At 39.0% G+C, this 13272-nt stretch overlaps 2 protein-coding genes across 3 annotated transcripts in view; one reads left to right on the top strand and one right to left on the bottom strand.

Annotated features, from left to right (window-relative positions):
- CPNE1 (copine 1) overlaps positions 1 to 13272 on the top strand; it is a 340171-nt gene that overhangs the window by 1313 nt on the left and 325586 nt on the right. The gene's annotated exons all lie outside the window — the stretch shown is intronic.
- On the bottom strand, positions 721 to 4356 carry SMIM19 (small integral membrane protein 19). 2 transcript variants are annotated; one of them, XM_075278786.1, is made up of 4 exons: positions 4298 to 4356; positions 2810 to 2973; positions 1729 to 1853; positions 721 to 1409 (listed from the first exon to the last, which is right to left on the bottom strand). In XM_075278786.1, the coding sequence occupies exons 2-4, from the start codon at positions 2941 to 2943 to the stop codon at positions 1354 to 1356; spliced, it is 315 nt and encodes a 104-aa protein (XP_075134887.1). In that variant the 5' UTR covers positions 2944 to 2973; positions 4298 to 4356; the 3' UTR covers positions 721 to 1353. The 2 variants fall into 2 exon arrangements, with proteins under 2 accessions (XP_075134887.1, XP_075134888.1); XM_075278787.1 differs by lacking the exon at positions 4298 to 4356 and adding an exon at positions 4089 to 4241.

Genomic DNA, 13272 nt, shown 5'->3' with positions numbered 1-13272 from the left:
AGCAGTGGGGAGGCAGGGACTCTTAGCGTCATAGATCACTTTGATGCAAGGAGTCCCTGTCTCCAGGATAAATTCGTTTCAAGAAATGTGGGCAATACATGGTCTACATGTATTGCCTACAGGTGACCATACTGTACTGTAATAGTGCCCTTCTCTGTATAACATACAGTGATAAAAGCACCTTATGGTATAATATCACCTTAGTCCCTTATCTCAGTATAATGTCCCCTTTGTAGCCATCACATAATATAACATCAAATTGGTGTCTTTATGCCTAAGTAATCCTCGCCATGCAGTATACTGTCCCTTTAGTGGCCTCTACATGGTATAATGTTCTATTAGTGCCCCCAACCTACGGTAGTATGGTGTCCCCCATCGTGGCTTCTACATGGTATGATGTTCTATCGGTGCCCCCACCCAGTATAGTGTCCTCTTTATACCCCCCACACAATATAATGCCCAGTTAGTGCTCCAACACCAAATCCATTCATCTATAGTGCCACACTGGAGGTGTAGAGGGCCTGCAGCATACCTTCTTGCTCCTACACAACACTGACAGAAGGATTATTTCCCAGCCTCTGCCCCTTTTGCACTGATGTCTTGCAGTATGGTGCTCAGGATCCTTAATCATCTCTGTGATTGAATCTTGAATTTTTTTTTTTACTTTTCAATTTCTGCATTAAAATTACATTTTTGTACAGTCAATGATGAGTCCATGAATGAAAAAAAAATAGTTTTTTATTTTTACCGCTCAGTTAATGCATCTACTTATTAGCAATGTCTACATGTCGGGATCTGTTCACATCTGTATTGTGATTTCCATTTTAATACACAGATGTGAATATAGCGAAAAGATGGGCATACACATTAAAGTAACATCAGCCAGACCTGTTGATGTTGACAGAACTAGCTGGTCATGTAACGCACAAGGGGGAATACAAAAAATATCCCAATAGCATACACCCATTTCCCAACCACTAACACATGTTGGTGGAAAGTAGAATCAGGCATGTTGAATTTCAACATGCTCACTCCATTGTTTTCATGAGAGATCAGTTTCCCAAGAGGTGCCTGGCAGCAGGTTATTCCCCTCTCCCCATTGAAAACATGCATGCCTGGCCATTTGAAGTTTCTCTTATCAAACCACACGGATGGTAAAACATATGTGCCACACATATGCAATATGGCACTAGTGTGCTGTGCAGTGTCAGGACCTCACACACACACACAATAGTCCTTGCCGTTAAGTCATCATCTGAATTTAAGGTGGAACCGGGTAATGGTGTTGTCAGTCTATAAGTCACCATCGCAAACAAATCTTCAAGCATTCCATGTAGTGTCGTCTTCCGCGTGTCACTCCACAGTCAGTTGTACGCTCTCACTTTGGCTATGTTGATCATGTTTCCGTGCTGAAAACAAAAAAATACATACATGCTGACTGTTTCCTTCACATAGTTCGCCAATCAATCAAATTAGTATACAGAGAAGAATATGAATGCATGGATTATGTATGAAGGAGAGTTCTGTGACATATGTATTAGGAAGAGATTTTACGTCATTATGGTTCAGAGGGTGTCAGATTATCCGATACTGATCACCTATCCTAAAGATAGGCCATTAACATCTAACATCCCTGTAATGCCCCCAATTTACCTCATTAAATTGACATACTTTGCATTAAAGGTTTATTTTATGAGGAGATGACAAATAAGTTGGTGACAAGCTTACCAATGTAATACATTTCCAACTGTTGACGGAGGCGAATCTTCTTCATGTCATCATAGAAATTGGGCTGAGGTGCAGGGTCCACTGTCGGTGGCACAGTAAAAATTCTCATGATCTTCCTTTTATTTCTGTAAGAAAAACATCTTAGGGTGTGAAGATGACACCACATTAACGTTGGGCAAAATAGCAGCTTCAGTGGGACGAGCCGAGCTATGGAAATCTTTCTGACTCTCCCACAATCCAATACTACTTCTGTCCTCAAAATATAATACTTGTTTGTTTCCAATCAGAGCCTTTGAGATATTAGCATTTTCCAGATATGCTAATGAGTTGTTTGGTGCAATAAGACATCACCATTGCTCTTATCACTCCAAAGAGCTATGCTTTCCAGAGCCCAAACCCTCCCGCACTGCTATGACTGATATTTAGACTGGCCCTGTCAATCATACCAGGAAGGTATCTCTATAGTGTGGTGAGTGCAATGGTGACGCCCTCATTGCACCAAACAGCTCATTGGCCTATTAGGAAAAAAGCTAAAATCTGAGCAAAAGAGACACCAACTTGGAAGCAGAAAATCGCATTTATTTACGTAATCCAGTTACGCTAGGTTCACACCTGCATTCTGGTCTCCGTCTTCTGCATGCCAGAAGACGGAAAGCACAGACTGGGTCCGGCCGTGAGCGGCAGTGAGCGTTTTATGCTCTCTGCCGCGAAACCTGTTTTTTAAATCCAGACACAGAGTACTGCATGTCCAACTCTGTGTCCGGATTAAAAATCCTGGTTTCACGGCGGAGAGCATAAACCGCTCACTACCGCTCACGGCAGGACCCAAATGAATGGGTGAGAAAGAGTCCTGCAGGTTTCTGTCTCCTGCTCTGTTTTGTGCAGGAAACGGAAACCTGCAGAACGGAAACCGGGCGCAGATGTGAACGAGCCCTTATCTGCTTATAGTTCAAAGGACCAGTTAAGGTAACAGACACTCTCTAAAGGTTTCTCAAAAAACTAAATACATAAAATCGGTTCTATGGTGTATTTTGGGTAAAAAAGGAACATGCAATTCTGAAAAGTTGTAAAAGGAACTCACTTTCTGGCATACATGAAAAGACCAAAGCTCACAAGAATCACTATCAAGTAGACATTGGTGGCTTCATTCCAAGCCTCATGTACAGAATAGTCAATAGCCCCGTCATCTGCCATTGCTCCAACTCCTTGGGCCATATCCTGTGGAAGTGATGTCTATTGTAGAAACTGCAATGAAATAATTACAAAGTGAGACATAAATACAATAGTCTGGCTCCAAAACCTAGGGAAAAAGTACAAAACCTAACCAAAAATGGGTAGTAATCGGAACACCAGGATCCTTGCCTAGCAACATATAAAATACCCTTCAATCTTATTTATTAAAGGGATTGTTCAGCCCCCAAATCAAGTTTTTATCCTTTTGGCCTATACACAGCATAGGTCAGGAGTATGTGATCTGTGGGTTCTGACACCAAGATCATCTGTTCTAGCAGCCTGCAGGATCTGAAGGCTTCTACTGGATCGGCAGTATGTGCAGTAATGTTCCTATGCCAGTAATAGAAATGGCGCTGCAGGTCACTGGGGCCACTACCGTGCAGTGGACGGGACTGCGTCATAGCTCTATTACTGCGGTGTTACACACGTCACTCATTCACTAGCAGCTTCTGGCATCCAGGGACTGCTAGAACAGATGATCCGTGTGGGGTCCGGATGACAGACCCCTAGAGGTCACATATTGATGATCTATAGACACGATTTATAAGAACAGGAGTGTCGCAGACCGCCTTTCTTCTGAAAACTTTTCCAATCAGTTAACCTCAGGGTCCAGAGGCATGGTCTAACACAGGGGTAGGGAACGTACGGCTCTCCAGCTGTTGCAAAACTACAACTCCCAGCATGCATACTTGCTCTGCTATTCTTGGAACTCCCATAGAAGTGAATGGAGCATGATGGGAGTTGTAGTTTCACAACAGCTGGAGAGCCAAGGTTTCCTGCCCCTGGTCTAGCACCTCGAAGTTTAAGATCCTCAAAAGTGGTAAGCGGCAGTCTACAGGCTCCTCTGATACGTAATATATATCGTAAAGGCCCCATTACAGATTTTGCACAGGGGACCAGGAATTACGCCTCTGTTCACATGGCAAAATTTTAAAAGCATTACAGCAGTCTTCATCTACAAAGGTCTATCAAAAAATAGGAGCTGTGAGATCTCGGGCCGCAGTTCCCATTACTATTCGGCTGCAGAAACCAGAGCAATATTGATTGTACAGAAAAAAAAAAAGTCGCGTCCATCACTGCCAACAATGGGAGGAAGAGTCTGACTGGTTTGTGGAGGTGACGCCCACCTCAAATTCCTCTTAATGTGAACATGTCCTTAGCGTTGCTCGGCATCTGCGATTTGTTGACAACTAGGTGATCAGCATCGGGTTAATTTCTTTATAAACAAAGGGGAGTGACAATGCTAACGATGTGCCGGGGGTCCAAGACGTCCTCTCGTCCTATACCAGATTCCACATCCCTACAGTGCCATCCTACGCCCCGGCCCGCACCTTACCTGCACAAGCCACCAGCCGCGGACACCCCCGATCACGTGACTCCACCAGCCAACTAGCAAGAGCCACTTTACTATTGGCCACAGCTACGGGGACAGTGATTGGTTGGCAGCCTAAGTGGTGACGTCATCAGGCCGGAGTAGTTGAGTCACGACAACAGCTTCGTGCGCTTCCGCTTAGCCACTAGTCAGGGCTGAGGTTTAGGCAGCAGTAACAGGAGTAACAACGGGCGGGAAACCTTGGTAGTATTGTAGTCAGGCAGAAACCTACAGAATAGGAGGGCTCCATCCTACAAGGTTTGAAAGCCATATTCACACGTGCGAATTTGATAAGCAGTCAGCAGGTCACCCCGCTCATGTGCAGATTATCTCCCTGCCAGACTGGATCTAAGTACTAAAGGGGTTATCCACGTTCTAATATTGAGATAGGTCATCTCTGTGAGGGTCCAACAACCCCGGACCCCTGCAGATCAGACCATACTGCCCTTCTGCTTTCCTACTCATCCATTTTTCTGGACACTACACCTCTCTGTCACACCTTTCCCCAGGCCAGACCCTTCGTGGCACCATTGACCACGCTGCCGCCATAATCTTTGGCCCACTGACCACCTATAAAACTAGGGACATACTAAAAAGAATGAAGAAAAAGAATGAACATTATTACCAATGGGGAAAGATGTAAAATAAAGATTTAGTGAGCTTTCTAGGTTTAAAAGAACTGGAATGAACAGGATATATCTGTAGTCTCTACTGGAATGAACATATATTCCACAGAAACAGATGTATAATACCTTTCCTGTGCTAGATACACCAGGAATGAACAGGCTATATCTGTAGTGTATAGTGAAATTAACATATATTCCACAGAAACAGATGTATAACACTTTTCCTGTGCTAGATACACCAGGAAAACAGGATATATCTGTAGTGTATAGTGGAATTAACATATATTCCATAGAAACAGATGAATAACACTTTTCCTGTGCTAGATACACCAGGAATGAACAGGATATATCTGTAGTGTATAGTGGAATAAACATATATTCCATAGAAACAGATGTATAACACTTTTCCTGCGCTAGATACACCAGGAATGAACAGGGTATATCTGTAGTGTATAGTGAAATGAACATATATTCCATAGAAACAGGTGTATAACACTTTTCCTGTGCTAGATACACCAGGAATGAACAGGATATATCTGTATTCTATAGTGGAATGAACATATATTCCATAGAAACAAATGTATAACATTTTTCCTGTGCTAGATACACCAGGAATAAACAGGTTATATATGTAGTCTATAGTGGAATGAACATATATTCCAAAGAAACAGATGTATAATACTTTTCCTGTGCTAGATACACCAGGAATGGACAGGATATATCTGTAGTCTATAGTGGAATGAACAAATATTCCATAGAAACAGACGTATAACACGTTTCCTGTGCTAGATAACCAGGAATGAACAGGATATATCTGTAGTGTATAGAGGAATGAACATATATTCCATAGAAACAGATGTATAACACTTTTCCTGTGCTAGATACACCAGGAATGAACAGGACATATCTGTAGTGTATAGTGGAATGAACATATATTCCATAGAAACAGATGTATAACACTTTTCCTGTGCTAGATACACCAGGAATGAACAGGACATATCTGTAGTGTATAGTGGAATGAACATATATTCCATAGAAACAGATGAATAACACTTTTCCTGTGCTAGATACACCAGGAATGAACAGGATATATCTGTAGTCTATAGTAAAATGAACATATATTCCATAGAAACAGATGTATAATACTTTTCCTGTGCTAGATACACCAGGAATGAACAGGATATATCTGTAGTGTATAGTGGAATGAACATATATTCCATAGAAACAGATGTATAACACTTTTCCTGTGCTAGATACACCAGGAATGAACAGGATATATCTGTAGTGTATAGTGGAATGAACATATATTCCATAGAAACGGATGTATAATACTTTTCCTGCACTAGATATACCAGGAATGAACAGGATATATCTGTAGTGTATAGTGGAATGAACATATATTCCGTAGAAACAGATGTATAACATTTTTCCTGTGCTAGATACACCAGGAATGAACAGGATTTATCTGTAGTCTATAGTGGAGTGAACACATATTCCATAGAAACATATGTATAATACTTTTCCTGTGCTAGATACACCAGGAATGAACAGGATAAATCTGTATTCTATAGTGGAATGAACATATATTCCATAGAAACAGATGTATAACACTTTTCCTGTGCTAGATACACCAGGAATGAACAGGGTATATCTGTAGTCTATAGTGGAATGAACATATATTCCATAGAAACAGATGTATAACACTTTTCTTGTGCTAAATACAGTAGGAATGAATAGGACATATCTGTAGCCTATAGTGGAATGAACATATATTCCATAGAAACTGATGTATAATATTTTTCATGTGGTAAATAGACAAGGAATGAACAGGATATATCTGTAGTCTATAGTGGAATTAAATTATATTCCATGGAAACAGATGTATAATACTTCTTTTGTGCTAGATACACCAGGAATGAACAGGATATATCGGTAGTCTATAGTGGAATGAGCGTATTTTCCATAGAAACAGATGTATAATACTTTTCCTGTGCTAGATACACCAGGAATGAACAGGATATATCTGTAGTGTATAGTGGAATGAGCGTATATTCCATAGAAACAGATGTATAATACTTTTCCTGTGCTAAATAGAGTAGGAATGAATAGGATATATCTGTATATATCTATAGCCACATGTGGCTATAGAGGATTTTTTCCCCTATTTTCCAAATTATGGCATGTTTTTTTGTTATTTATGTTTTTATATGGACGACCACAAATAATGATCACTATTTGTGGCTGTCTATAATGAGACGACCGCCTTTCACTGAAACGTTCCCAAGTGAGAACATAATCTAAAGGGGAACTTAGGACTGGGCATGTCTTAAAACGGTTGTAGTGGTGTCTGACCTCTGCCAATGACTGCCTGAGTAGAACTGCTGTGTAACATGCCAGGTCCCAGACCAGGAAATGATGAAGACCACAGCGGCAGACTCTAGGAGTCAGTGCTGGAACCACGGTGGGGAGTGGATGTATTTGTTTTAACCTGGGGTCTACCCGGCCATATTGAAAAAAAATTCAGATATATCCTGTTCATTCCTGGAGTATCTAGCACAGGAAAAGTGTTATACATCTATTTCGTTGGAATATATGTTCATTCCACTAGAGACTACAGATATATCCTGTTTATTCCTGGTGTATCTACTGCTGGAAAAGTATTATACATCTGTTTCTATGGAATATATGTTTATTCCACTATACACTACAGATATATCCTGTTCATTCCTGGTGTATCTAGCACAGGAAAAGTGTTATACATCTGTTTCTATGGAATATATGTTCATTCCACTATACACTACAGATATATCCTGTTCATTCCTGGTGTATCTAGCACAGGAAAAGTGTTATACATCTGTTTCTATGGAATATATGTTCATTCCACTATACACTACAGATATATCCTGTTCATTCCTGGTGTATCTAGCACAGGAAAAGTGTTATACATCTGTTTCTATGGAATATATGTTCATTCCACTATACACTACAGATATATCCTGTTCATTCCTGGTGTATCTAGCACAGGAAAAGTATTATACATCTCTTTCTATGGAATATATGTTCATTCCACTATACACTATAGATATATCCTGTTCATTCCTGGTGTATCTTGCACAGGAAAAGTGTTATACATCTATTTCTTTGGAATATATGTTCATTCCACTACAGACTGCAGATATATCCTGTTCATTCCTGGTATATCTAGTGCAGGAAAAGTATTATACATCTGTTTCTATGGAATATATGTTCATTCCACTATAGACTACATATATAACCTGTTCATTTCTGGTGTATCTAGCACAGGAAAAGTGTTATACATCTGTTTCTATGGAATATATGTTCATTCCACTACAGACTACAGATATATCCTGTTCATTCCTGGTGTATCTAGCACAGGAAAAGTGTTATACATCTGTTTCTATGGAATATATGTTCATTCCACTATAGACTACATATATAACCTGTTCATTCCTGGTGTATCTAGCACAGAAAAAGTGTTATACATCTGTTTCTATGGAATATATGTTCATTCCACTACAGACTACAGATATATCCTGTTCATTCCTGGTGTATCTAGCACAGGAAAAGTGTTATACATCTGTTTCTATGGAATATATGTTCATTCCACTATAGACTACATATATAACCTGTTCATTCCTGGTGTATCTAGCACAGAAAAAGTGTTATACATCTGTTTCTATGGAATATATGTTCATTCCACTATACACTACAGATATATCCTTTTCATTCCTTGTGTATCTAGCACAGGAAAAATGTTATACATCTGTTTCTATGGAATATATGTTCATTCCACTATAGACTACATATATAACCTGTTCATTCCTGGTGTATCTAGCACAGGAAAAGTGTTATACATCTGTTTCTATGGAATATATGTTCATTCCACTAGGGACTACAGATATATCCTGTTCATTCCAGGTGTAACTAGTGCAGGAAAAGTATTATACATCTGTTTCTATGGAATATATTTTCAGTCCACAATACACTGCAGATATATCCTGGTCATTTCTGGTGTATCTAGCACAGGAAAAGTGTTATACATCTGTTTCTATGGAATATATGTTCATTCCACTATAGACTACAGATATATCCTGTTCATTCCTGGTGTATCTTGCACAGGAAAAGTGTTATACATCTGTTTCTATGGAATATATGTTCATTCCACTATACACTACAGATATATCCTGTTCATTCCTGGTGTATCTAGCACAGGAAAAGGGTTATACATCTGTTTCTATGGAATATATGTTTATTCCACTATACACTACAGATATATCCTGTTCATTCCTGGTGTATCTAGCACAGGAAAAGTGTTATACATCTGTTTCTATGGAATATATGTTCATTCCACTATACACTACAGATATATCCTGTTCATTCCTGGTGTATCTAGCACAGGAAAAGTGTTATACATCTCTTTCTATGGAATATATGTTCATTCCACTATAGACTACAGATATAACCTGTTCATTCCTGGTGTATCTAGCACAGGAAAAGTGTTATACATCTCTTTCTATGGAATATATGTGCATTCCACTAGAGACTACAGATATATCCTGTTCATTCCTGGTGTATCTAGTGCAGGAAAAGTATTATACATCTGTTTCTATGGAATATATGTTCATTCCACTATACACTACAGATATATCCTGTTCATTCCTGGTGTATCTAGCACAGGAAAAGTGCTATACATCTGTTTCTATGGAATATATGTTCATTCCACTATAGGCTACAGATATATCCTGTTCATTCCTGGTGTATCTAACACAGAAAAAGTGTTATACATCTGTTTCTATGGAATATATGTTCATTCCACTATAGACTACAGATATATCCTGTTCATTCCTGGTGTATCTAGCACAGGAAAAGTGTTATACATCTCTTTCTATGGAATATATGCTTATTCCACTATAGACTACAGATATATCCTGTTCATTCCTGGTGTATCTTGCACAGGAAAAGTGTTATACATCTATTTCTTTGGAATATATGTTCATTCCACTAGAGACTACAGATATATCCTGTTCATTCCTGGTATATCTAGTGCAGGAAAAGTATTATACATATGTTTCTATGGAATATATGTTCATTCCACTATACACTACAGATATATCCTGTTCATTCCTGGTGTATCTAGCACAGGAAAAGTGTTATACATCTGTTTCTATGGAATATATGTTCATTCCACTATACACTACAGATATATCCTGTTCATTCCTGGTGTATCTAGCACAGGAAAAGTGTTATACATCTGTTTCTATGGAATATATGTTCATTCCACTATACACTACAGATATATCTTCATTCCTGGTGTATCTAGCACAGGAAAAGTGTTATACATCTGTTTCTATGGAATATATGTTTATTCCACTATAGACTACAGATATATCCTGTTCATTCCTGGTGTATCTTGCACAGGAAAAGTGTTATACATCTATTTCTATGGAATATATGTTCATTCCACTAGAGACTACAGATATATCCTGTTCATTCCTGGTGTATCTAGCACAGGAAAAGTGTTATACATCTGTTTCTATGGAATATATGTTCATTCCACTATACACTACAGATATATCCTGTTCATTCCTGGTGTATCTAGCACAGGAAAAGTGTTATACATCTGTTTCTATGGAATATATGTTTATTCCACTATACACTACAGATATATCCTGTTCATTCCTGGTGTATCTAGCACAGGAAAAGTGTTATACATCTGTTTCTATGGAATATATGTTCATTCCACTATACACTACAGATATATCCTGTTCATTCCTGGTGTATCTAGCACAGGAAAAGTGTTATACATCTGTTTCTATGGAATATATGTTCATTCCACTATACACTACAGATATATCCTGTTCATTCCTGGTGTATCTAGCACAGGAAAAATGTTATACATCTGTTTCTATGGAATATATGTTCATTCCACTATACACTACAGATATATCCTGTTCATTCCTGGTGTATCTAGCACAGGAAAAGTGTTATACATCTGTTTCTATGGAATATATGTTCATTCCAGTAGAGACTACAGATATATCCTGTTCATTCCAGTTCTTTTAAACCTAGAAAGCTCAGAAAATCTTTATTTTACATCTTTCCCCATTTGTAATAATGTTCATTCTTTTTCTTTATTCTTTTTCTCCATTCTTTTTAGTATGTCCCATAAAACTATCCTACTATCCCTAACATCCCTATCTCCTTACCGTGCTGGTGCTGCCCCCTTATGGCTCCTCACAGCTATTCCCCATTATCACAAATTTTTAACAATACCCACCATGTATGGAATTGTACAGCTCTGTTCACACACTTATCAAGTCTTTAGTGTTTTTTTTTTTTTCTTGCATCATAGGAAGAGAAGCACAAAATAAGTGTTGGACCCAGTGTATGTTGGTCGTTATCGACTTAGCCTGGCGGATTCACCTATACACCATTATATCTAGAATGTAATGCCAAGACTAACTTTCTACGCAGTACAATGTTCCCACCAAATAAGACTAAAGCTGTGTAGTATAAAATTAGTCTGCAGTGCAAGACCTCCATTTTGTACACCGATGGAATACGGCAACAAGAGGTTTACGAATCTCTGACATGGTGCCAAATAATCTAACTGTTCCGTTCTTGTGTTGCAACAGTTCCTTGGATACAGACGACAAACTCTGCAGTCTGAGTCCATCACATATATTACCATACATTCAGCAGGTTATATGCTGGACACTATATCTGTCTGATAAGGCAAAATGTAAGTTTATTGATCCTCCTCTGTAGAAAAAATGATTGTAAAAGGGAAAAAGAAAACAAAAAAGTGCTGTCCATTTTTCATATCTTGTGAAAACAACTAATTTATTGTATGTTAGCCAGTCATCAGCTGATATCCACAGGCCCAGCTCCTGTACTCTTGGCTGTCGCTCATAGAAGGAAATACGGGCAGACTGACATCCATAGACAAGGTTCACCTCATCAGACAACTCCTTTAATTAAACAGCAGTCTACAGCTCCAATACAGGTTCTTGCAGTCCTATTGGCATCAATATGCGCCTTACTTCTTGCTAATCAATTCCATGTATGTAAAGGATAATTCAGACAATTATAATGTAGCTGCATCTGTGTGTCCACATTAAAGCTGCAGATCCTGGTTATTCACCTAACACACAGCACTGGGACTTCAGAGTGAACATGTCTGATATAGAAGACATATTGCAAGGACTACGATATTGAAAACCTTTGCTTTGAGCAGAGCGACAATATTAAAAAGTCTGGACCCCAGTGATCAGTTGCATTGCTGTGCTCGGGTGAGCCCCATTTCCTCTTCTCACACCAATGACATGTCCATACGTCCATACTGTGTAGGTCAGTACCATGTAAATAAATAGCAAGACATAGCAACTATACAATGTTTGGCAAGCAGTGGCCACAGCACTAGTCCAAATGCTGCAACCTCCTCAAGCAGCTGATCTGTGTGGGATCTGGGCCTCAGATCTTCAATGTTCGGATACGGATGACTTGTCCTAAGAATGGGTGATCCATATCATAGTCCCAGAACCCCTTTAAGGGCTTATTAGATGTAAAATTTTATTTTAATTAAGCGATTATCAGTACCAAAATGCAGCGATCAGCAATTCTAAATGCAAGTGTTCAGTTTCTGCACTTGGATTGGCTGATTCCTAGGTAACAGCGTCAGTTCCAAATAATTGCCAGAAATCTCTGGCTACATTAACATAACCGAAATGCAAAACATCCATCACACAGCCAACTGTCATTCATGTGAATGTAGCCGCAGTCGAATATGGTCAGACTATTTTAGGAGAAAATGCATCCTTTTTTAGTAACCCCAACCCTCTTGCTTGTTTACAGCCGGATATAGGCCTATGCTGAGAACTCCAGGTGCCCCTGCTAGCATGGCCGGTTATGCCTCCTCCCCCTTTAAATATCGTCTACAAGTAGTAGCAGTGGGAAGTGTTCTTCTCAGTGCTGCCCCCTAAATGGGCAAATTCATCCTATACTATAATGGCATTGGAAAGAATGGTTTGTTTCTTCTTTATAGGTCTAATACCTCAGCCATTCATTTACAGTATAATAAGGTTTCATCATTCACAAGTGCAGTTAAATATATATATTTTTTTATTTTAGGAAGAACAATTCCATGAAGAAAAAAAAAAACAAACTCCCAAAGATTTTTATGTAGTTTGGAAACAAATCAGGTGTAAAGTGGGTCCTGTCCTGCTGCCCTCTGAGCCAGATATGTATTACAAATATTACCGTGCAATCCTCTATAACAGGCATTTGTTTCGG

This window comes from Leptodactylus fuscus, chromosome 6 (assembly GCF_031893055.1).
Source record: "Leptodactylus fuscus isolate aLepFus1 chromosome 6, aLepFus1.hap2, whole genome shotgun sequence".
Lineage (NCBI taxonomy): Eukaryota > Metazoa > Chordata > Amphibia > Anura > Leptodactylidae > Leptodactylus > Leptodactylus fuscus.
The sequence above is the reverse complement of the archived record's forward strand: the minus strand, read 5'-3'. Positions and strand labels throughout refer to the sequence as shown.